The sequence below is a fragment of the Chenopodium quinoa genome, unplaced genomic scaffold (assembly GCF_001683475.1).
Source record: "Chenopodium quinoa cultivar QQ74 unplaced genomic scaffold, ASM168347v1, whole genome shotgun sequence".
Classification (NCBI taxonomy): Eukaryota; Viridiplantae; Streptophyta; class Magnoliopsida; order Caryophyllales; family Amaranthaceae; genus Chenopodium; species Chenopodium quinoa.
Window position 1 is genome coordinate 3,144,782 of NW_018743204.1, and position 25,521 is coordinate 3,170,302.

The 25,521-nt window shown below is 34.7% G+C and overlaps 2 protein-coding genes across 4 annotated transcripts; one reads left to right on the forward strand and one right to left on the reverse strand.

Moving 5' to 3' along the window:
- Window positions 1-527: 527 nt before the first annotated feature.
- Window positions 528-10,506, forward strand: LOC110733913 (selT-like protein). The gene is made up of 4 exons (XM_021913989.1): window positions 528-813; window positions 898-962; window positions 9,122-9,437; window positions 9,972-10,506. The coding sequence occupies exons 1-4, from the start codon at window positions 628-630 to the stop codon at window positions 10,089-10,091; spliced, it is 687 nt and encodes a 228-aa protein (XP_021769681.1). The 5' UTR covers window positions 528-627; the 3' UTR covers window positions 10,092-10,506.
- A 1,140-nt stretch (window positions 10,507-11,646) lies between these two features.
- LOC110733914 lies at window positions 11,647-25,266 on the reverse strand. Of its 3 annotated transcripts, none has more exons than XM_021913992.1 (24): window positions 24,220-25,266; window positions 23,658-23,785; window positions 23,116-23,200; window positions 20,159-20,212; window positions 18,470-18,561; window positions 18,264-18,367; window positions 17,790-17,865; window positions 16,703-17,159; window positions 15,642-15,980; window positions 15,361-15,552; window positions 15,147-15,245; window positions 14,985-15,057; window positions 14,766-14,893; window positions 14,318-14,606; window positions 14,003-14,229; window positions 13,800-13,924; window positions 13,575-13,689; window positions 13,392-13,447; window positions 13,203-13,293; window positions 12,916-13,096; window positions 12,776-12,829; window positions 12,562-12,677; window positions 12,334-12,396; window positions 11,647-12,172 (listed from the first exon to the last, which is right to left on the reverse strand). In XM_021913992.1, the coding sequence occupies exons 1-24, from the start codon at window positions 24,271-24,273 to the stop codon at window positions 12,059-12,061; spliced, it is 3,312 nt and encodes a 1,103-aa protein (XP_021769684.1). In that variant the 5' UTR covers window positions 24,274-25,266; the 3' UTR covers window positions 11,647-12,058. The 3 variants fall into 3 exon arrangements, with proteins under 3 accessions (XP_021769684.1, XP_021769683.1, XP_021769682.1); XM_021913991.1 differs by having other exon boundaries at window positions 14,003-14,226; window positions 23,658-23,788; XM_021913990.1 differs by having other exon boundaries at window positions 23,658-23,788; window positions 24,220-25,265.
- Between the last annotated feature and the right edge of the window lie 255 nt (window positions 25,267-25,521).

Consider the following 25,521-nt stretch of genomic DNA (forward strand, 5'->3'; position numbering starts at 1 on the left):
TCCTTGCCACTACCACAACATCACCTTACCAAGCACCAAAACACAACAATCTAAGCAGCGGATCCAACAACACCACCTTCAACTTCTCCACTCACACCACATCGTCATCATCTCCCTTTCATCACCATTACAAGTTGCCATCCCATTATTGCTATCGCTCCTCTTCCCTCATTGTCACCCACAACAAACAAACACAACAGCAGCTCAGGCGACACCAACAAGGAATTCTTTTATAAAATTATGTGTAGGCGTGTAGCAGTGTAGGTCTTAGACGACACGGGAGTTTACATTATACATTTAACTCCATTTCCTAGCACATATTTTACCCTTCAATTTATTAAAAAAAAAATCTTTTACAAGAATAGGTGTAGGTTTTAGACAACATGTGATTTAAGTTAGCTTAACACCTTAACTCATTGAGATGTTGGGCCAAGATCAAGTCAACTTGAGTCGAGTTTGAGTTGCTGGCGAGTAGACACATCCATCGCCACAAATTGTCAACCAATCACCTAGTCTGAGTCATTTTTAGAGAGTTGACCGTTTATAAACATAGAAATTAGTACGAGAGTCTCAATTCTCAAAATCCAATTCTTCATCTTCTTCTGGTATCGCAAAATTCAGGCGATAATGGATCGAATTCAGCTTCTTCTAGTCGGACTTCCTCTGTTCCTGTTTTCCACTGATATCTTCAACCTCTTTCTCTCTTCTCCTCCTCCCAAACCCTCTTCTCATCATCATCACCATCACCATCATCAACAACATATTGTTAAACCCTCTTCCCCAATTCAACAAACCCTAGATTTCCCATCTCAGGTTTGATTTTCATTGGTTTTTGACGATTTTTTTAGAATCTTTATTCAATTTGTTTGATTGCTGATATATGTTTATTTGTTGCAGCAATCGAATGCTCTGGGTTATGGACATACTGTCGCTATCGATTTCTGCTCCTCCTGCTCTTACAAGTAATTAATTCTCTTTTCCTACGTTTTTTTTGTTTTGTTTGGGATTAAAAAATTGATGTAATTTTGGATTAAGGCTCGGAATTTTGAAAGTGCTTAGTCAATTTTGTTTATGATTGATTTATAGAGCTAGATTTTATTTGGGTTTTTGATATTATATTGATAGCTGTTTGCATTTGGCAGTGGGTTTCAGTTGTAATTAGGAATGATTGTAGAGGTTGGAGGAGGAAGACTGACATGGACATACCGTGAGTTTGGGATGAATTTTCTTACTGTGAAACTTAGGTGATTATTATGCATTTATAGGTGATTTTTAATGTTGGGAAATCGCTCATCTGATGCAAGGAAGTGTACTTTTCTGAAACTTGGGATACGGATTGAGATTTGTAGGGTTATTGCAACTTGTGATGGTATAGTTGTCGCTTGATTCTTCTTAATTAGATTAGATTCCTTAGGTGCTGAATGCAGTGTTTGGATACATCACAGCATCTGTGATCCCGTGGAACCAAATTCATTGGTGTTGCAGACAAATAGTGACGTTTAATATTTCTTATTTTAGTGTGAATAATATTTGGGGGTCAGGGAGCTTTTCTTGTTCTTCGTGATGTATTAGGTATTCAGACTTTGGTGTGTACCTATTACATGAGAGTTCAGTGAGGGTTAAGTGATACCCTATTACACTTAAGCGGAAGTACCTCCTCTTCCCCTATCAGGTTGTGAGTATTCTTTATATCTGGAAAACTAATTACCTTATGAATAACCACTCCATCTGTAAAAAAAATACCAATTATAGTTCTTGATGCAAGTGATTTGCTTACCTTTCAAGCTGTTAGTAATTTGATTGCATTTTCTTGGACTTGTGGTTGCAAGTATTCATATCTACTCTAATTCTTTAGTTCTCAAACTCAACATTTTGAGTGTTTAATATACAGACGTGTTGCCTTTTTTAAATGACTTAGTGACTTAGTGTTGCCTTAAGTGATATGTACAGCCTATTTAAATACATGTTCAAGGTACATCATATCTAAATGAAAATTTGTGTTGCAAATTTGTTGATCTGAGCCCAAAGTTCATTGACCTGTGCATTCATTATGAACTTCAAACAAATTGAAGTATAATTACATGCTCCACAACTTAAGAAATTGGAGCAATGAAGTATTTTCAGCAAAATTGAGTTTTTCTATTGTCGGTGGAGGCATTGTGTAACAAGAGAGCAACTTAACTGTTATGTAAGCTAAATTAAAGGACTGTTATTATGTGGACGAATAATTAAAAGTTTGCTTCATTTAGCTGCAACATAAGATGAATTCATATTCTGATATCAAGATATGTTTTGTATGTAATTGAATATAATTAGGTTAATCTTCAGATTTAGTAGTTGCTTTAAATTGAGGTTTGCAAGTTGTAACTGCTCATATGCTCTACTGTCTTTTCTTTTGTCGGTTATTGGGGTTCATAATCTGTTTGAAGTCATTATAGAACAGAAGAGTGAATCAGCTACAAGCAATATCATTAGTGATAAACTTGAGTTGTGAAAAGGATGATTTTTTTTTTTCTTAATTTATTGTTGTGGGGGGGGGGGGGGGTTTAGGGATGATCATTTTGATCATTAATGTAGAAGGACTTGAACATTATTTTGGTACGTCCTAGCTAATTAGAAAAAAAAAGGAAAAATGGAAAAGAATAATCCCACCTTTGGTCGGTCTTCCGAAAACAATCCCACCTTTAATTATTCCAGATTAAATCTCACCTTTAACACCAATCTTTTTTTAACAGGCTATGACCTGTTTTGTTGAGTTGACAACCAGTTAGAGGAGGTGACTTAACACGTGTCACTTTTTAATTGGCTATTTTAATAATAATTAAAGAAAAAAAAAACTCTAAGCTTTCCCTTTCATTTCCTTTTCCTCTTCCTCTGCCCGCCGAAGCTATAGCCTCCCCACATGGCAACCACCCCCCCTTTCCCGCCGGCCTGACTAGCCCTAGCCCCAGCCCTAGCCCTAGCCCCAACCCCACCCCCTTCCCTTTCCCCTTTCCTCTTTTTCACCGAAACAATCTCACCCCTTTTCCTTCCTTTTTCTCCATTGAAGTGTACTCTGAGTTCTCCATTAAAGCACCTTCTAAGCTATCTCTCCCCCATTAAAGCAACTTGTAAGGTAGCACCGTAGCGTTGCATGTATTTTTTATTAAAAATTAAGGGTTTATTGTCAATTAATTTTTGATTTGTGTCAATTTAATTGTTGTTGTTGGACTACGATGGTGATGATGATTTGGCTTGTGGGCTAGCATTGGTTGAGGGCAGGTTGTGGGGTGAGGTTTTTGGGTGAGGATGGTGACATCGATGTATGTTGTTATGGGGAAATGCAAGGTGCAAATGCCGCATTGCCGCTCTTTATTACAAATGCTGTTCTTTCTTCCATTAATTTCCCACTATTTAAACCATTTTACTCTACCATGATTGTATAATTCATACTATGATTTCCTTTTTGTTTTACTCAATTTTTTTTTTCTTTTTGCTTGTTAGCTTGTGACTGGTTTCTTATTTTTGGAGAAATTGTTTTGTCTTTTGGTTGTTGGGATGTTGTTGCTTGAAAGGAGGTGAGTTGCAGGTGGGGTGGTGGTGATTGGAGGCTAGCATTGGTTGAAGGAGGGATGGTGGTTTTGGTGGTGGTGGGTTTGCCTTGATTGGCCATTGGTGTTTTTAAGGGTGGCAACGGTGGATGTGGCATTAGCAGTGGCAATGAGGTGGTGATTGTGAAGAGGAGAGATATTTAAGAAAAAAGAAAAAAAAAAAAAATTAACCTGTAAAATAGGTAACTGGTTAAAAGGCTTGTTAAAAGAAGATTGGTGTTAAAGGTGGGATTATTTCTGGAATAATTGAAGGTGGGATTGCTTTCGGAAGACCGACCAAAGGTGGGATTATTCTTTTCCATTTTTTCAAAAGAAAATCATTTGTGCAAAATATTTATTGCTGGTTGAATCCATTTGCTTCAATGTCATAATTTTTTATCCTGAATTATATGTTAATTTTCCAATATCAACCTTCAAAAGCTCTAAATTCATTCAACAGTATCTAATCTCACTACTGTGGGTGTAATTGGAAATTCTAATCCATAATTTTGAACTTAAAAGATTAATTTCTCTCACAAATAAGATTTTTGGGTGTTGATGATCTGTCAACCATGTATTAAGGCCATACTACATTACCTTACAGTCAAGATACCATGTGCAATAACTTTTTAATTGACAAACTTAAAAATTTATGTGTCAATAAAATCTAACTTAACTCCTTCTATACAATGGCCTAAGTAATAGGGACCTAAAATTTTGGACTGCTGATAGGAGCATACTTGACTCTTAAAATCCTTTAATTTCTTTCCGTACAAGTGCACCACTTGACAAGAGTATCCTATACACCTTAGCAATTTTTGTCTTCAACCTTTTCCTCTTTGGCAATAAGATATAGTTAGCATAACTAGTGTGAACCTTGGTGGTATTCTTGATGCTAAGGAGTACTAAAGATATAGAAACTGTGGATAGAAGAGTAAAATTATCAAAATAAGTTCATATGACTATAGATAGGGATGTCAATGGGGCGGGGCGGATGTTGGTCTTCCCATCCCCATCCCTACCTAACATTTTCATCCCCATCCCCATCCCCATCCCCATCCCCGCGGCGGGTCCAAAATTCATCCTTATCCTCGCCCCAGCGGGTACAATTTCAAAACCATTCCCGCTCCACCACCCACTTGGATATCCACCCCCACCTAATCCCCACCCAAGACCCGCCTCCTAAATACACAATCCTACATATTACTAAAAAAAATATTATTGTTAATATTACACACTTTTTTGTTTATAATATAAGTGTATTACAAAGTATTATATTTACTATTTTATTTTACATAATTATCTTATAAAATGGTATAAAAGTGAAAAAAAATTGTTTTTAAAAATATATAGATGTTGGTATAGGGTGGGGATAGGGCGGGTACAACCTAAAATCCACCCTCGCCCCATCACCCATGGCGGGTATGGTTTTTATCCCCATCCCCGTCCCACCACCCACCACCAAACCGAAACCCATCCTCGCTCCACTGGGGCGGGTTGTAACACCCTTATAATTGTCTCTTTAAAACCTGTATTAACCTGTATAACCTGTAGTAACCTGTAAATACTTTTAATAACCTGTGAGAGAGAATTACCGGCGTGCTACCGCCACGTGTTCAAACGTTAAGGCTAGTTTCAGAAATCAACAGCGGAAAACTAACTTAGTTTTAAAAAGGAATATAAGTAACACTTTAATTCTCCCTTTACTCATTCCATTACAATAATAATGAAAAAATAATAAAATAATTCATTCCATATATTCATGTACTTTTGCCTCTAAGCTCATGTTGCATGTTAATGCATAAATAATACTTACAAGATAAATTAATACGCATTTCTCATACACGAATCAAACCAAACATCACAATCAATCAAACTCACTACCAAACAATTTCGACCAATCCACAAGTTCCCTAGCATGATTCTAGGTTTCCAAGACCTTAAGCATGCTTCTAAATCAAGGTTCCTCGTATTCTTGTACGTACCTTGAGTACACAAATTGGTTGGTCACCTTAAGGCTAGAAGTCACCTTCTACGAAGTCCTCTCCTAAACAAGACAACCATAGCTCAATTAATACCCAAGCAATATATTTTACAGCAATACCAAACTACTTTAAAATCCTTTAAATCATTGAAATAATGCTCTTAAATTATTCCCAATAGCCACAGTTAATAATTTAGTACTTCAACTATGAGTTTATATGCTAAAATCATAAAAATATAGCTTATAACATAAAACTCCAGCAACTTTAAAGTAAGGATTATAATATGGAAATTTAGTTTAAGAATATAAAACAATCTTATAAATATCTCTACTTGAAATAATCATTATATGATAGGTTAGTATGTTAAAAACCTAAAAAAAAATCCATCATAAAACCATGATTTAAAACTTTTAAAACCAAGATTAAAATCTGAAAATTTAATTTAATAGTAGAGTGTAAGAATACAACAATCTAAACTTAAAATATATATTTAGAATTCAACTAGTTTCATAAAAACTCAATTAAACCTTCAAAATTCAATTAAACAATTCTTTAAAACCTTCCTTTTGCTAGAATTAAAAGCTTATATATTATTCTTAAAATTTCTTATATAAAAACATTAAAATACATACTTATTCATAAAATTACAGCAAGTTTAAAGCTTTATAAAAATCTGAAAAATTTATTTTAAACATTAAACCTTCGTTAAAAATCAAAAATTGCCCGAAAACCATACATATTTAGAGGCTGAATTTGGCCACGAGATGGTGGTACTCACTACCAAAGGTAGTGAGATTTGATTAAAACGTCGTTTACACACGAAAAACACTATTTTTTTGCGAAAATCAGACTAGTTACAGTCAAAACGTGATTAAAACGTGATTAAGGAGAATTACGAACGGAATTCAGAAATTAATTACGAAAAAATTTAGAACTTGCTGTTGAATTAAACATCATCATAGTCATAGCAAAATCACAACAAAATCATGCTCAAATTGAATAACTTTAGCAATACGCTTTTAAGCCCTAAAACCATGAAAATCAAGTTTTAAACCCTAATTTCACAAATTATGTAAATCTGAAAATTTAAACTACATATCATAATTTATAAACTTGATAATTTCTCATGTTTTTAAAGAATTTAAACATGATTAAAGTAATTAAAACTAACAATATAAATTAAAATAACAATCTTTAATAATGATAAGGAAGAAGGAGAAACAAGGAAGGAAGGAGGAAGAAAGAAAACCGGCGGCCTGGTGGTTGGGCGACGGTGGTCAGGCGACAGCAAGGGTCCTGGGCGGTGCTGCGGTGGTGGTTACGGTGGCAACAAGCTTCGACCCTTTTTTTTTTGTTTGATCGTGAGTGCAGTAGGAGGGGGAAAGCTTGGGTTTTTTTTTTTTTTTTTTTTTTTTTAAAAAACGTGAGATTAGAGGGGGAAATAAGGGTTTTAGTTTTTCTAGTTCTAATAAAACTAAGATTAAGGTTTAGGCTTAAAGTTAGTGGGTTTTAGGTAAAAGAATAGGTTTAGTAATTTATGGGTTGGGCTTGCATATTAATGCATGATTACAATATGGGTAGGGAAATAATATAATGAAATAGTTTTATTAGTTTTATAAACATTAAATTTATTTGCTTAAATCATAGTAAAATAATTTATGTAAATAAATATCTATAATCAAATATTCACAAAAATATGTTAAAATATAATTTTAAATTTCACAAAATTACGGGGGATTACACGGGTCTCCTACTTGACCCGCCCCATTGACATCCCTAACTATAGATATGTTTTGAAGTCTTGAAAAAGGTATGTGCCAATGGTTTTGGTTATGGATTGTTAAATACGAGTTTAGGCTACACCCGCAAACTAAGAGAGAGAGTCCACTTCATAAGTACAAAGGAGGTTCCATCCCAAAACCATATGGCAATAGAAAGAGTAGCCCTTTAGTCTTATAAAGTGTTTAACTCTCTCTTCTTTTATCAATGTGGGACTCTTACATGTGCTATTTGGTGGGATATAATTCAACACTCCCCCTCACATGTAAGGTCCCTTTAACTCAAGGATCACATGATCCAATTCAATTTGGCTCACAATACTTAATGCTATTAAAGGTCCCAAACCATGGGCGTGGCAATATACTCAAGCCATTAGAGGTCCCAAACCGTGGGCCTTGGCTCTGATACCATGTTAAATACGGGTTTGGGCCGCACCCTCAAACTAAGAGAGAGAGTCCACTTCACAAGTCCAAAGGAGGTCCATCCCAAAACCATATGGCAATAGGAGGAGTAGCCCCTTAGCCTTATAAAGTGTTTAACTCTCTCTTCTTTTATCAATGTGGGACTCTTAGATGTGCTATTTGGTGGGATATAATTCAACATGGATTTGTGATATGACCTTGCCTACATATCTACGATAGCTTCCTTGAGCCAGAAAATTCTAGGCGCATTTGAAAATCAAATGTCAATTGCTATACCATCTATACAACTAAAACAAAATCCTCAATTTACTAGTGATTGCTTTCTCTTCCTTTTTTTTTTAAAATAACTTTTTTAATGTGGCAATCATAGAGGAAAATGAAGGGAAGGGAAAGGAGAGAGTTTTTTCATTACTTCCAAATCTTTCCCAGTCTAAAAACATTTGAATTGGTTAAAGGGAAAGGAAAATGGATCACACCACTCCCCTTATTTCTTTTCAGCCATGTCATATCCAGCTAGGGAAATTGGAAATTTCAACTCCATTCTCTTTCCTTTCCCCTTTCTTTTAAAGTTCCTCATCCCCACGGCCACGGCATAAAACTTTTTCTATGGTGGTTTGGTTACTTTTTCTCAAAATCTACTGCATAGTTCTTTGGTTGATATACATATTTTTAAACCCTTTCTTGATTTGATCTCCCAATTGATGATATTTTGGCTTTTAATTGCAATTCTTTGTAATTTTCAAGTTACTAGGAGGACAATTGATGCTATTTGTGATTACCCTGGCTTCAATTTGCAGTTTTGAAAGCTCTCACTCTCTCAGACTATCAAGAACGCATGCTCTCTCTGTGTGTGTGTGTGTGTGTGTGTGTGTGTGAGTGAACAAGTTTTTTGCCTCCCAAACATCCTATGATAAGTGAGTAAAGATGACTTTATTTAAGGAGTAGAATATCTTGGATACTATTCCGGCTCCACTACTGATCCTATAGACAATAGATTTGTTAATTTTAAAAGAAAATATGTAAAATGCTTTGCATCAAGCGCACTGCCAGAAAAGGACTGTGCTACTGCAATCATTAGTGGTGTCTACTAGTTTGAATAGCAGAATGTGTTTGATCTTTTACATGATCCCTTACAAAATGCTACAAGGACTTCTTGGATATTAACTACTCATGGGGTAGATAGTAATAACCATAGAACTGTTTTGTGTTGCATTTCTTGTAGGCTCAAGATCCACTCTTGAAGCTTTATTGAACATCATTATTTGCTCTTCCTTGTGTGTTTTAAACCATAGAGCTGTTTTGTGTTTGCGTTTCTACTTTTTGGGTTTAAGAAATTTTCTGAGATCAAGTTATTTGACTGCATCAGGGGCACTGCTGTGGCAATGAAGAATATGCTGGAGACTCAGTTTCCTGGAATTAATGTTGCTCTTGCAAATTACCCTCCACCACCTCCAAAACGTATCCTGAGCAAATTAGTTCCCGTTGCTCAAGTTGGAGTTTTTGCCATTATAATGGCAGGTGATCAGATTTTTCCTAGATTGGGGATGACTCCACCTCCATGGTTTTACACATTACGTGCTAATAGATTTGGAACGATTTCTGCAACCTGGCTATTTGGGAATTTTATTCAGTCTTATCTACAAAGCTCTGGTGCTTTTGAAGTATATTTTGACGGAGAACCGGTAAGCTGTTTGGTTGTTTACTTTTTTCATATTTTTTTTTTAGACTTTTCCCATTTTTATTGACAAGAGTTTGCACCATATTTTGGTGAACTTTCATATTTTTGGGAATTTTTCTTTGAATCTGATGAGATCCCTTCACTATATTGTGATTTGATGAGTTACTATTGTTTTATCTTAGTGAACCTGAAGCTTCTGTCTTAGTCATTGTTCTGTTCAACTGTTATCACTGAGCTCAACTGATTCTTGTTTAATTTGTTTTATGCTGTTTGCTGATTATTATCTTTACTGATCAAAACTGAATACTACGTATATCGATTGAAATTGAAGTTTACTGATTAAATTTGATTTTTACTCATTAGATTTGATTTTTTATTCTATATATAATCTGTAGTGAGCAAATATTCGTAGTCTTCCTCTGGGTCAGTCTGTTGATAATTCCGCCTTGTGCAAAAGAGCATGTTGGCTAATAGTTTCACATGCTTCTCGAATGTATGTTGTTGCTGATCACCTCTCTGTATTTATTGAACAATGTAGGTGTTTTCAAAGTTGGCGCAGCAAAGGTTTCCTGGTGAAATTGAATTGAGGGATCTTATTGGCAAAAAGCTTGCTGTAACTAAAATTGTGGATGGTGCAGGGGCAAATTTGTGGTCTTAAAGCACTCCCACCCTGATTTTGGGAAAAAGAAGGTAAGCAGAAAATGCATGCCTTGGAGATGAACAGAATCTGGTTCTACCCTAGTACTGTTAGCTGAGAAATTCTATCAGCCGGTACTTTTTGCTTGTAAATTTTGGATTCACCGGCAGGAAAATGATCATTATCTGACTTATGTAATCGAATTTGGAATCATAGAATGTGCTTCAGTTTCTAACTTATAACATGATGATTATTCCTTAATGTTTCCTTCTGTCGTGGTATAAGCTTTTTGACAAACAAATGTTGAACTTTAGTATGTAAAGTCTTTAGTCAATGAGACCTAAGGTCAGGGTTTTGGAAAGGCATTGTTGAGCCTTGTGGCCTCTCTATGAACACAGATATTGATGGAAATAAAAGTAACTTTCTTTACATCGAAGTAACTTTGTTTAGATAAGAAACTAATTGGATACTAAAAAATTAGGGGAAGGGGAAGGGGAAGGGGAAGGAGAGGGAGGATCTATTTTTTCTTTATTCTTTATTAAACATCATCTATGTAAAATCTTGAAAGGAAAATAGAGATTCACATTTTCCATCCCTTTCTTTCTCCTCATCCCTCCTCTTTTTGTATTGTTATCCATACAAAGTGCTAATTCATCGAAACAATGAAATCATGAATTAGTTAGTGACGACGTAGAGGAAACCTTACCGTTTGTAGCCCATAAAAAACGCAACTTAATTTTTGAGTTAGCTGCACCTCTCTTTGCCTTCTTGTTTATCTTTGTTTAAGACTTTGAGTTAGAAATAATATACGACTCCCTCCGTTTCCATATGAAAGTCCCATATGGAATCAATCACATAAAATAAGAAAAGAAGAACATTGGGAATCTAACATTAAAGTCTAAAACAATTCATAATTAGTTTTGTCTTATTTAATTTTTTTATTTTTTTTTATTCTTTTTGGGAAACCATCAGCCATTATATAATTCAAGGGAGGAATTTCCTTACTTACAACCATTACATCAATCCACAATCAATTAATTTAATCAATCAAAATTTAATAAGTATAAAATAGAAAATAAAAAAACTAAGTTATAAATAAAATATATTCAATATGGGTCAATCTTTTTGAAACGTCCAAAATAGTATATGGAACTAACAAATAGAAATGGAGGGAGTAATATTTATACAAGTGGGGTTATTGGGAGAGAAACAATAAAATAATAGTAAGTCTTTACCAAATTACAAAGTTTTGCAATTATTATGAAACATACTAGCTCTGTTAATGGGTTATCTGCAACTTTGGAGTATTATTTGTGAGATATAAAAAATTCCAAAGTTGCAGATAACAATTAACGGAGGTAGTACGTAAAAGGAAAGTTTTACGATTATTATGAATCAGACGTAGTACTTATTTTCCTCTTCACCGAGTGCACAGGATACTGATATGATGTTGGTTTTACTTCGAGGAAAAGCAGAGTGATCTGCCACAAGCCAATAAAAATGGAAGGTGTATCTCCTTCCACTCCTGTAAAATACAGATTAATGGCTTATAGACACGCAGAGCAAAGGATTGTCATTCCCAGAAATTTCATGGATTGTGTTACTTTGCTCGTATAGATATCAAAGATTCGAGCTTAATGCTCATGAACAGAGAAAAAGTTTACATCAAACTCGAGTGACCTTTCACTACTTCCTCATCCCAAACTTCAAATAAAAAATGGCATTATACATATCTGCAAAAATGGACACTGTATACAATAATTGTACACTTGTTTGGAACCAATCCAAACATAATGGAAACCTGTACAAACATCTACCTCACGCAATTATAAGTTACAAGGTTCTGAATTTGCGGTTTCATCCTTCCAAGTATCCTCTTGCAATCCACAGATTGCTTCATCAGTCCAAATATCCTCTTGCAGTCCACAGACTAAACATCACACCGCAGTGAAAAAATAAAGCATATAAATAGGGTTGGTGTTTCAACTTTATATCTTCCACCATTTCTTTTTCCTACTTTCCATTGTCTTCACAAGCTCATTAGCCATCGATGCAAAATTTTCAGCTTCATAACGCAGATCTTCAGATCTTTGGTTGATTCTCTGATCAGAAGGATAAGCAGAAATTACTCATGAATTCACACATTGCTACATAAGATGCATTACAAAACTAGAGCCAAGTGGGTGAGACAGCAGGGCATTTGAAAGAAACATATCTTCAGCTACAACTTTGATCTTTTCAAATCGGTCTAATTTAATATTACCTCAAGTTTCTCCTGGCGTTCTAAAAGCTTGTTTCTTGCACGTTCAGCTGCTGCAGATGCATACTGAAAAAAAATATCCCATTAGAAAGCGCAAACTTGGTTGTTTATATTTATAGCACCTTCACAAGATACACATAGAGTAACAAAGGAAAAGAGGACCAAGGCCCCCATATTGGCTGCGAAGAGGAGGAAAAGAGATCCAAAGTGAAATGAAATCTAATTAATTACCTCAGTTCCCTTATATGCGGCCATAATTTCTTCAGGTGTTCTAGTTCTGGGTTTAAGGTTAACAGAAGCACCCTCAAACAATCTGTCTTTCTCTGCCTTCGTTGTTTTTTCCTTTGCTGAAGTGCCAATGCAAGCATATGGTTTTAGAGGAAGTACAGGATAAACAGGACCAGGTATATGAGCATATGCCTAATCTTCAGAGTTCAAGATTTACCTTGGTGGGATGAAGTTGAAGACTCCATAACTGGTTCATCAATTTCAATGTCATCTAATTCAGAAGCAAAAGTATATTAATCAGTAGAAACCAAAACATAAATTAAGAATGCATCTTTCTTATTGAAAGAAGCTAGGCACCTATGTCAAGCTCCTCCTCTTCCTTTTCTTCTACAGTGTTTATAGATGAATCAGGAACAACAGGCCTTGAAAAAGCTTCCTGTAACTTATACAAGTTACCAGGAGGATTGTCTTTAGCATTATTTGGTTTTTCCTTTTTAAAGCCCTTCACAATGTCACCAATGATGCCTGTAGGAGGAGCCTATCACACACAAAGTCATTACACTTCAAAGAAAGGTATTATGTGAATACTAACATGAGGATCGAGACAATAAATAGTTAAATACCACATAGCTAGTGAATTTCACCTGTTTCTTTTGTTTCATCGAGATGGAAATAGCTGCATCAGCAGCAGCAGCCACAACTTTATCATGAAGTAAAGGCAAAAACTCCAAAAACCTAAAATTTCAACAAAATAAATACTTGGTTAACATCTTCTAATGAAAGATAAATACAAAGTATTTGAGAAAGATACAATTAACCACAATAGGCAGAACCTTGTCTCAAATTCAGAAGTAGACAAAGAGAGGAATGCCAACTCACTTCCATTTGCCTGCAATTATTAGAAGATTAGACTTCTGAGTCAGTGAATCATTGTTTAGAAAGTAATAGCTATAAGTGGTCAGGTGATTAATGAAAACTTTTCAAAACTAGTGTGTTATGACACAGAAACATGTTACCAGACAAATTAGTCCATGGTCTGTACAACTTGCCAGCTTCATATTCGGCCTCATATTCCACCTTAGAATTGAAATTAAGGAGCTTTCTGTGAGCAGCTCCAAATCAGGAAACGACCTGCAGAGTCAATGCATGAAAAGGCCATTAAGCATGCATTTCAAGGCTCAAAAACTACAAACATCATTCTGTCATGTAAGATTGAGCTAGTTCTTTTCTGTTTTTTTTACCTGACTTCAAGGTCCCCAGACTGATAGACCAAGATTAGACCAACAACCTTGTCATCTTTTTTGAAAATAGAAGTCCAAGAACATGGTTTTGCAAGTTTCACCTTAGAAATTGGTTTGTCTTCGCCCTAGATACGACAGCAGGTAAGCCTATACACAGAGAATTGAGTGATATCTACAAGGAAAGCAGAAGGCTGTTGTGTTACCTGCAGTATGGATTTGGTATAATATAAACGTAATGTGTTTTCACAGCAAAGCAATAGTAGAGAATCCAGCAACCTTTCTCCATGCATGGAGAGATGTCCAGCTCCAGTGTCTTTCAAGTCACCTCTTTTTGAAGAAGTATCTTGCTTAGACTCATCCACGATATTGGTTTCCTTATTTGACTGATCATGGTGCTCCGATGATGATGCAGACATGAAACAACTGCCTTCTAAAATGCAAAACCAAGTTTAACAACAAAGCCAAAACAGAAAAAAGGCGTGAATCAACCATTATTTTGTTGAATGTTTATGACTTGCCTAAGACATACATACTGACTGCTGTATGCTCCTTCAAATGCAAAGGCCGGGAGCTGATAGGACTGCCAGTCTGACAATCAACAACACTAATTTTTGCATCCTCGGTTACGGTAAACAACTCTTCTCCAGGCTGTTCCATATTCTTTGTCCCTAAATGCTTTGGGCCTCTGCTATAGCCATGAGCATCTGAAAATTCTTTTGAAATAAATGAAATTACTGGAAAACTAGAGTTGGCTACAGAATCTGTTGAAAACAAAACTGACAGCGAGATCATATCAAGAGCTGCTACCTGAAAGATGGGGCATAAAGAGAGTAAGTTGGATCATCAAGCAAACAAAAACAGTAAGTGGGGGGAAGTAAGGAACTATTAGTAAAGGAAATGGCATCCGTTTAACTAAACTATACTTTTCTTGATGAATCAAACACAAAGTAAAAAGAAGCTACGGACATGACTACTTTCAAATCCCACAGCAAGTTTGGCTCCAGAAGCAGAAAAATGAAGTGCCTGCACTGAAGAATTCACCAAAGAGAAAACAGCTCTGCATTGAGGGCCCTTCTGTAATGGTACATCATAGACTACAGATAACATAAAACCCTGTCAGTTATGGTTAAGAAGATCAAGATAACAATCTATAAATACATTGCTTACATGATATACACTACATACCAATACGTTCAGAATGATTAATCCAGTGAAGTTTTGTTGCCCCAGCTTCATTATTGAGACTGTATACACGGACCTGAAACAACATATTGCAAAGTGAAATTCAAACATAGATGCGGATTGTTGCTAACAAGTCAACTTAAAAACATGAGAAGCAATTATCACCTCACCACAGTGAGTGCCAACAGCCAAATTCATCATTGATGCGCAAAAATCTATCTTCGTAACAGAAACATTTGAACTAGCATTAGCTACACCATGCACCTGCAAACAATTAATAATATCTTTAAATAGAGCAACAATGACCAAGGTTCATCATCCACATAATCAAGCTGATAAATGCATACATCATCACGTTTGATGGAACAGGAACACTAACCTGACCTTCTATAACGGAAACGAGTGGAAATATCGGAGTAGTGGCATCCCAAATTCGGACAGATCCATCTTGGTAGCCAATTATGTAGATAATTTTCTGTGCATCTTCTTCATCAGAGGTTATTTCCCTTTGTAAACCCCCAGTCAATGGCCACTTACTCCCTTCAGCTACATTCGAAGAAACTGTAGCCATCTACAATTGAAAGCAAAAAAAGGAATGCATCAGGAAAGAATCTGAGAGACTATCTTAATGACCATTTTACACTGTATAATACTATGTACCTCTGAAAGCCACTTTGCCAAATTCCCATCAGAAGGTTGCAAGCTCATTTTTGCAACGGTCATTAGAGGATCAGAAATGGGTATTACCACAGGCGACTCTGTACCAGATACAGATGATTTTTTCTCTGACTGAGAAAGTAAAGCAGACAAATTCTCCATACAATAAAACTGCAACTTGCCCGGCCTAGTCAATACAAAAAGGCCATCAAAGTTGCTCTTCACTGTTGTCTCTAGAGATGATGATGTAACCATATCCGCAAAGGCCCCAATGAGGGAAAAGTCCACACGACGAACACTTTTTAGCATCTCCATGCCAAGAGACCATTGAAGACTCACTACCTGTCACAACCCACAACTGTACAAGAATGAGCAGAGCCAAGCAAACCCCTATGCCAAAAAGAGGAGCATATAATTTTTTTTTTTTTTAAAAAAAATAAAATAAAAACCATCAAAGTTCATAACTAGACTCCCAAACATACATGATACATGCAATCAAATAAATTCAAAAGATGGTCGCCATACCAAGACTCCCAAACATACATGCAGCCAAAGAAAGAATACAAAAAAAAAGGCTTGAACACAACACCCCAAATTTTTTAGAAGCTATCTTGTTTCAGCATCAAAAAAAATTGTAGTCCAAAAGCAATGAGCAAAAACTGATGCACAATGAGTCCTAAAGATAAGATAGAAGAACCAATTCGAGAATCCTAAGTTGCAAATGTGCGATACCTTGCTATTTGCACGTTCACTTACAGCTTCAAGAAAAATGACGAGCAACTAGCAGTCAAAAATAGAAATTTGAATAATCTAAAACCACAGGAGTACTGAACTAGATTATGTATCCCAAAGAGTATAAGGTATGCAGGGCTATCCAAACAAGTTGCTGGAGAGGATGTTTTAAAACCAAAGGCTCATAGGTCATAGCAGTATAGCACACAATATACTAAGTAATATTCTACTCGTACTATAACATGGGCCAACAAAGGGAAGGTAATACCTAAACATACTACCATCCAGATAAGGAAACCAAAAAAGTGAAATAAATAATTCAAATTACCAACCGTTATAACTTCTTCAGATCCTATTTCACAGCCACCATACACAAAAAGTTGGCCACCACAGCTGCTTTGAGATATACTGCTTTCACCCCAGCACAAAAAAATGACAGGAAGTCTCTTTTCAGCTGAGGATAACTGAAGCTTCACAACATCATCACATGATACACCAGCACTTTTACTTTTCAAGAAAGAACCTCTTGGTATGTTCCATAGCAAAATGTCTCCATCAATATATCCTACAGCAAGCATTGAGCCAACTGAAGATGCCCAACAGAGAGCACTAATTTCTTTCTCGTTCATATGTTCATGTGCATCTTCTAGTGGATCCACGGCTAAGTTACTTGGAGATTCAGATAAATGATCTTTTATACGCAAATCATTGTCACCTTTCAAGACTATAACCTTAGATTCAAGAACATCCCATAATACAAATAACCCATACTGATAGGCAATCAGTAATCTGCGAAATAACCACAGTAAAAACAATCATCAGGTACATTCCAAAATATATGTCCTGAGTGCAGCAGATTGAATGGAAATTCAGTTTAAACAAAATACTCCAAAGTAATCTTTTGGGAAATTCCAAAGAGTACTCATTTTTGGATATTTTGATATAGTGCGCAATACATTTTATAACTCAAATGATGTTCCTGTAGTCTTGACAACAATTTATATGGCAACCTTTCAGATATTCAAGTCATTATTTTTTTCCGACTACCTTCAATCTCTCATTCTCTCTCAACTAGCATGATGACGCTATCAGATGGCTGCATGGCTTAAAAGAGGGGCATGTGAAAGATTTCTCCTTTTTCTGTTCAATAAGTTCAATAATTATCATTCTAACCTTTCATTATTATTTTTACAAAGGTTATAAGGAACTTCAGAGGAAGAAAGAGGATACACTGTTAGTTATGATAACGTGCACAAGTAAATCAATCTCAATGAAGAAATTAATAAAAGGATACCACATGGATGTGGTAATATGAGAACGGCACCATATAAATCTTTAACAAAATCCTGTCCACCATACGAAAAAGTCCAAAACACGATTTCCCGATATGGATTTTCCCTAAGTTGAGGAATGACTTGCCTGTTGCCAGAGCTAGAAGGTTGAGGGAGAACTCCAACAACAGATTGATCATTAGGGAATGAGATGCCAGTCTTTTCTGCAAAGCAAGCAACATGGCTTTAAAGTTGCTTCAAAACACAAAAAAAAAAAAAAAAAAAAAAAAAGAAATTCATCTCAAGACAAGTTACAAGTTATTTTAGCTTAGTTAACTAGAATAGATCATGCACACCAGATCCAACATTTAATTGACTAAACAGAAGTCATTTGCACTTCCAACATGAATAGACTGGAACACAGCCTAGTATGCTAAATTGCTAATTGAAAATATAAACTTGATAAAAAATAAATAAAAAAAGGTCCTAAGAAAATGTCTGGCAACCTGGCAATTCATGCCCTAATCTCTAAATATGTCAAACCACTCTACCAGGATAGTTCTCATCACTCAAGAAGCAAAATGAAAATTAATAAATGTGAGAAGATAAGACTAAAAATCACCAGAGATATAAACAGGGGAAATATGATACGGCATATTTACAAGTTTTTCATCTTCGGTACCGTACTGCACCACAGACACCATACCATGCTCGTCCCCGACAAACCTACACAGTGGATCATGACAAAGTTTCACAAAATATTTGAATACTAGAGCTAAAATAACGCATGTTATAAAAATGTTTTATAGGTCAGTGTTGGTGCTATACATGAATGGGGAACCTGAAATTACGGAAAAAGCTGTGATATTAGACTCCCATTGCAAACTACATGTAATGCACCTGCTCTCCAAATTCCAAACCTGAAAACGATGGCACCATGTATTACAGCATTTCTAAAATAAGTTATGTTATATGCAGGTTTTACAAACCTGATACAGCATGAAGAATGCAGAAAGGCTCACTAACTCCTCAACATTAAGCCAGAATGTTTTACAGTGATGTCAGAGGCCTAGCTTTCAAGAAAAACCATTGTATCCTACTCCCTATGTACCTCTTTACTTTTCTCCTTTGGATTTTTCACACAAATTAAGGAATTTAGGACATAACATGATTAAAAAGTAATTGCTATCTTTTTTTATAGTTAATCTATGACCAAAAAAGAGAGAGAGAGAGAGAGATTGCATTTAAGTCATTTTGGAACTTTGAGAGTATTGATGGTCCCCGTGAATTTTTTTATTCATAGTGGACACATTTTTAGGGAAGATTTGAGGATACTCGTGTCTTTAAAATTTTCCAATGAGGGCATAATGGGAATACTTTATGGCCATATAAGGAAATGGGAAGCACATTTTGGGACACAAAAAATGGAGATGGGAAAAGTAAAGAGGGACGGAGGGTTAGTCTCAAAATAATTTGGGGTCGTCTAACATGAATCGTCATAAGGTACCGTCCTATATAGAAAAATGGATGTAACAAGGTAGTCAGTGGAAAGAGTTTGAAAAAAGGTGTGTAAAGTGAGAAAATTTGGTATTAACTAGAAACCATCAATTACTAGATAAAGCAAGAGTTGATGAAGTTGAATTTAAGAAAAAGGATTTTAAATTTTTAAAAGGAGAATCTTTCCCTAATTCAAAATCCCATTGCTTTCAAACAATTGATATCCATAAGAAGGTTATGAGCTCGAGTTTCAGGCTCATTAACTTCATATTGAAGAACTATGACTATGACTTGCTATAAAATGTTTAGATTTTGTTGCTTATCAAAGAGTTAGAGAGGTGAAATGGTTTAAGCAAAAGCAAAAGAAGGATATCTTTACTAGAATAAAAACTCAAATTTTCCATAATACATCAAACACGTTATATTTCAAAGTTATTATGTCTCGGGCTAAATTCAGAGTTCCAAGGATTATGTGTTAGAATCATTCAAAATATTTCAGAACTCATTCCTACGTCTTTTGCACACATATCCAGAGTTAAATGGTTAAACACGGTTTTTCTTAATATTGTTTAATTTCTGATGTTCAAGTGTGTTTATCAACCTAACGGGGGAGAAAAAAAAGGCTCAAATGAGATTTTTTTTTACAGCTTAAATTTAGATAAAGCCAAAAAACCTACTCCACCTTATAACTTATCACATGCTAAATGGCCAATCCACACCCTAATTGGTGGCTTGGTGCATATCAAGTGACTATGACTCAACATGTCATTGATATAGATGTGCGAATTTGCCAACAAGGCAACATTGCAGCAACTCACCTAATATCGTCCATCATCTTTCTTTGTCTTATGTTTTTAAAAGCTACCTGTTAGAAGGGTGAAAAAAATACTCGAGTAGTCACCCCCTATCAGCTTGCACAGACTAATAAGGTGTCCACACTCACAATTTCCAATTAAGATCCAGAAAAATCTTGAAAACACTAGATAATGAAATAAACATGAAGAGATGATGAGAACTCACCTGAATTTCATTATCGTTCAAGATGCCAACCAAATAGCCTTGGTTTTGCATAAACTGTCAAAAAGAGAGAAAAGGATGAGCATTTCCGGCCAATTTACAGAATCCTACTAACAGTGATCATCAACTGTCTTAATATCTAACCACACCTTCCAGGCAACATGCATTCAAATATAATTATTTTTAATAGAAACTCCAGGCAAAGCTTTACAAAAAAGAAATAAAAAAGCTAATAATCTGTTCAAATTTGGGGGTTTTAACATTACTATGATTTAATGTTTCAAATAAATTTGGTAATAATTAAAAACATCAACTCGTTAAGGTCCATAAGAAACCTAAGGGATTGCCAAACCTTGATCAACTAGTGTCTTTTACATCTTAACAGGTAAAAGCTGATGCTTGCAATAAGGTTCAGACTAGCCTAAATCGTTTGTATAACCCAGTAGGTATATCAAGACAACACCAACCTCACTCTAGACTGATCATGAATTCATGATGAACCCACAATGTTGCTTCAACCTGTCATGTCTCATGGTCATGGCTTTACACATGACCACCTTCTGGATCACTCAACCCATGAATACCATAGTTCATTAAGATGACCCCATTAAATGCTATTCATGGACCCCAAATAAGAACATCAAACTAGCTTTTGAGTAGGTATGTTCAACAAACTATCACTATTTTTTTATGTCATGCAGTCGAAGTGTTCAACAATTTAACAGGTAATATCCATTCACTTTGACATGATCAAGAGACATGGTAGCCAGCTTAAGAGAGTAAAACTGCTCCTCTAAGGTGAAACCTTCTTATCCTTACTCTTATCAAAACCTCAAAATCTAATCGGTGGCCAATCTATCATAAAGACAAAGTTTTACCTATCACATTCTGCAAAGACATCAAGGTTTAAAGATCCATCTAATGCATGATTACCAAGTGTGTCAGGTCCTATATAGTGGTCTTGAGGTTCCTAGTCATGCAGATAATTGGCATCCTCTAGGCATAACACCAAGCTCATATCCATATGAGGAAGCTCAAGTAGGTTACGTTGAGTATTTCCATAGGAACCTCAAAAAATAGAAGAGCTAACTAGCTAAGCAATCATTCCACTATACAGGATTTCTAAAGTTTTCGAAAAATTTCAAGCGACCACTATTAACATTTTTTCCTCCTAAATCCCTTCAATTTCCCTCTTTTTTTAAATTATGTTTTACTCCCTAAATTTTAGGAAGGTATATAATTTTTTTTTTCAAAAACACTCTAAACAAACTTTGAAAACTATTTTAAATGGGTTAAATTGATAGATAGGTAAAATAAGGTTTGTTTTGATTCCCTTGAAATTTTTTATATTGATTATTAAATGTATTACATTCTACAAGTGTGTATTTTTTTTTTTTACAAAAAACAACAATTTTTTAAACAAAAAAAAAAGAGTTGAATAATTATTAATATTCTATCATTTTTTTTGTTGTTCATGTCGAAATCAGTTAAAGATTGTGATTTTTTTATAGTAATTTGTACTTTTAGTAATGCCAAAAGTTTTGATAATTATATTTAAAAAGATTTATTTATTTGCAAATAACTTAAAAATTCGAGTATTTGTTAAGGATTATCTAGTCTACAAATAAGAACCCAACCATGGGTCAACCCATCACTAAACCGCATTTAGACCAAAGCCTACAAACTCCTAAACCGCATTTAAGAACAAAGCCTTCAAACTCACAAATTCTTCCTCTGTTTTAATATATCATGCATATTAACTTAGTCCAACAAGTGATGCTTCTAACACTTTGTTTGATAGAAAGTTAGAAGGAAAAAATAGGGGAGGAGAAAGAAAGAGAGGGGGAAGGTGCATCCACTTTCTCTCCCAATTTCTACAATCTTGAAGGCATAATGTTTGTTAAAAAGGGAGGAAAAATGGTTCCTCCTCACTCTCACTCCCTCTTCTTCAATCCCCTAACCTCTTATCTAAACAAGGGACCTTATTCATTTCCCTTCTCTCCCTTTCTCTCCAAACAAAGTGTAAAACTTATTGCTATAAATCATATTAAGGAGCTTAGAAACTGAGACAAGAGAGAAATAGCAAATTATTGTATTGATATCCGATGAATTGTAACAATAGCTTTCGAGAGCTAGTATCTCGCAATACTTTATATCAATATGCATTTTGAATGATAACCATTCCTCTCCTTTATTTGTGTGTTACTTGTATATTCCCTCAAAAGGCATAATTAACTTTCTAACAAAAGTCCCTTATTGCCTTATTTTTTCGGTGGTATCAGACTTGTCCTAAGACTCCTAATATCATTTTTGACACCTCAAGATGAAGTACATTAATCTCAGGAAACACAAGGATCACAATCTGCCTGATGGTGTGTTCGTTGGCAGTCTTTTTTACTCTTGAGACTAAAATAGAACCATCAATTGTCTTTAAATTTGGTTCGTGATTTTAAAATGTCTTATGTATGGCAGAAATACGGCTGGGAAAAACATCATTTTTGTTAGACAGCATCTAAAATTTATAATTTTTTTAAAAAAAATAAAATTATTGTCTTGTTTATATGACTTAATGATCTACAAAGTACTCCCTCTGTATTTTATTACTTGCTCCACTTTTCTTTTGCGGCTGTACTTTATTACTTGCTCCATTTCCTTTTTTGGAAACCTTTCACAATATGTTACTAATCTTTTCTCTCCTAGTGGACCCTCCAACTATCATACTTTAATATTTTCAGATTCTCTTTCCTCCCAACTATCATACTTTATTCTTCCACCAACCTCACTTCCTTCATATTTTATTAATTTATACTATTTCTACTAAAACTCCGCGCATGGATTAATGAAGCAAGTAATAAAATACAGAGGGAGTATATATTAGTTGCACCTTTTATGTAAAATTTTGCGCTAACATCTATGACAATAAATTTCTTACTTTAGCGATGAGCTAATAGTCAAAGTACCTCCAAATTTTTGTAAGGCATCTCTCGTGGAGATATAAGGAGAGCTTCGATATTATATCCTCCAATCACTTTTATCCTACCATCACTGCATAAAACACAATAAAACAATTGAGTCAATGTTTATATAAGGAAGAAAGCCACGTACAAAAGAGAGCATACCATCCAAATCAGTATTCTGTATTCATAGATAACGAAATGTCCCCAATAGCCGGTAGTTGCATCTAAATTAGCAACCTACCTTGTCCTATATTGTACTCCCTCTATTCACATTTGATTGTCTCCACCCTCCTTTTCATTTTTCGGAATTAGTGTACTCTTTCAACATCAAACACCACTCATGAATAACAAGACAACCAAGTAAATTTTTTTTAACTTGGTATAATTTCCAATACCAAAGTTGGTTAATATACAAACTACTTGATCACCCCATACTCAAACAACTTACTCCACAATCCACATAACAATTAATTAATACTCGACTACTCGTACAATAATTGGGAACATAACAATAGACCAAAAAATGGTCAAGTTGGAATACTCACAGTGTTCCAACAGCCAACAACTGTTGAATTGGATCAATAGCCAGAATTGATGCAGTACTAGGAATACCAAAGTGAATTCGAATATGCGGATCCAAGTCCGTCGGCTTAAGATTTCCATGTGGTAAATCCTGCTGCATTGTCAACAATGATTCTTAATTTCAACAACAATATACCATTCATACACAAGCCTTCCTAATACATTTACATGCTCATTTTTTAGCAATGTCACGAATATAACTTTGAAAGGATTAATCTTTTATTCTTCAACTCATAATAATAACAATAATAATGCATTTTTGAAAAGGGGTAATAGGAATAATTAGAAAGTATGAATGAAAATAGAAATAGAGAAAATTTTGAATTAATAAACAGATACCCAGATTAAATTGAAAAATAATAAGAAGAAGAATTTAAGATTTCTCAAAAAACAAAAACAAAAAATTGAGCTGATTCATAAGCATCGGAGAGAAAATTTCATTAATTAATTAACTTTTGCAAGCAAAAATGAAAATTGAAATAAAAATCAGAGCTGAAATTATTTAAAATTAAAAAAATGGTGTACCTGATTATGATGATGATGATGAGTGGCTTTCTGTAACAAGCGTTTGGCGAACATTCTATTGAAGGAGAATCGGGGTTGGAAAATGATAAAGGAAAGATTGAAAAATTAATAAAAGAGGAAAATTGGAAGATTTGAATTTTGAGAAATTTTGGGGGATTGAAATATTTTTGAGTGTGTTTGTTCAAGTCAAGCAACTAATTATTTTGGGTGTATTTCACTATTTTGGCTTTGATTGGCCTGCTTCGTTTTTCTTTTTGTTTTGTCGGACTTTTTTTATTTTTATTTTTATTTTTTTATTTAAGAAATTTGAACAAATGTTTTTTTTTTTTTTTTTTGGAATAAATTTGAACAAATTGTTTTGTCAAACTTTTTTTTTTTTAATGAAAGTATTTTAGGGGTAAATTCATGTTTCTCCCCGTAAACTAAAAAATAAATAAAAACAAAAAAACAAAAAAAAAAAAAAATGTTTCTCATATTGATAAACATAACAAGTATCTCAAAGGGGAATTTGTCTCATTTTGAGTGTGTACGTAGGGTTAAATTGTAAATTGAGCTTAATCTGCCTTCTTTTCCTCCCTCTGTTCTTCTTCTTCCTTCATTTTCTCACCTCCATCAATGGAAATCAATATTCGTATAATCGAGAAATCGAAACGCACCAACATCTCCACTGGAGGAGGAAGACAAACCCTGCCCTAAAGGATTTACCATGCCCTAATTTTTCCTTTTTTTTTAAGGGTTTTACGTTTGATTCCTCCATTCTTTTTTGGGGTTTTTCGTTTGATTCAGCGACGAAGCCGCCGGAAAACCCATTGGAATAGTGAAGGAAGGTGAAGAAGATAGGGTGGCAACGAAGATGATGGATGATGAAGAAGATGTTCACAGCACCAACACCTTCAATGGACAGATATGGAGGAGGACGAAAAGATGCGAAGCAAAAAAGTTCCAAAAAAAATATATAAATGTTAAAAATATTTTACCAATAAAAGAATATTGGAGAATAAAGGAAGTAAAGAAGTGAAAATAGTGTAGTGCTTCGGTTATTTTTGTTTGTATAGTTCACAATATGAACTTGCCTTTTTATAGGCAAATTTTGTCATTAAAATAATTTGCATGATTGTATTTTGTTACAAATCATTGTACTAGTTAACATGTTTATGTGAACTTCATTTTTAACTTTTCTCGACACTCGCCCTTGAATGTTCACATGAAATCAAATATATATGAGCTATAGAAAATCATAAACAGGAGTTAAAAGAGTACAATGATATAATAGTATATGCTTTGATAAACTGTCTTGTTAAA

Coding starts and splice junctions, on each gene's coding strand:
- LOC110733913 (XM_021913989.1), top strand. CDS start 628: ATGGATCGAATTCAGCTTCTTCTAGTCGGACTTCCTCTGTTCCTGTTT. Junction 963..9,121: donor TGCTCCTCCTGCTCTTACAA/GTAATTAATTCT, acceptor TGACTGCATCAG/GGGCACTGCTGTGGCAATGA. Junction 9,438..9,971: donor TATATTTTGACGGAGAACCG/GTAAGCTGTTTG, acceptor TGAACAATGTAG/GTGTTTTCAAAGTTGGCGCA.
- LOC110733914 (XM_021913990.1), bottom strand. CDS start 24,273: ATGTTCGCCAAACGCTTGTTACAGAAAGCCACTCATCATCATCATCAT. Junction 14,230..14,317: donor AGTCAGTATGTATGTCTTAG/GCAAGTCATAAA, acceptor TTTGCATTTTAG/AAGGCAGTTGTTTCATGTCT. Junction 12,678..12,775: donor TTCAACTTCATCCCACCAAG/GTAAATCTTGAA, acceptor TTGGCACTTCAG/CAAAGGAAAAAACAACGAAG.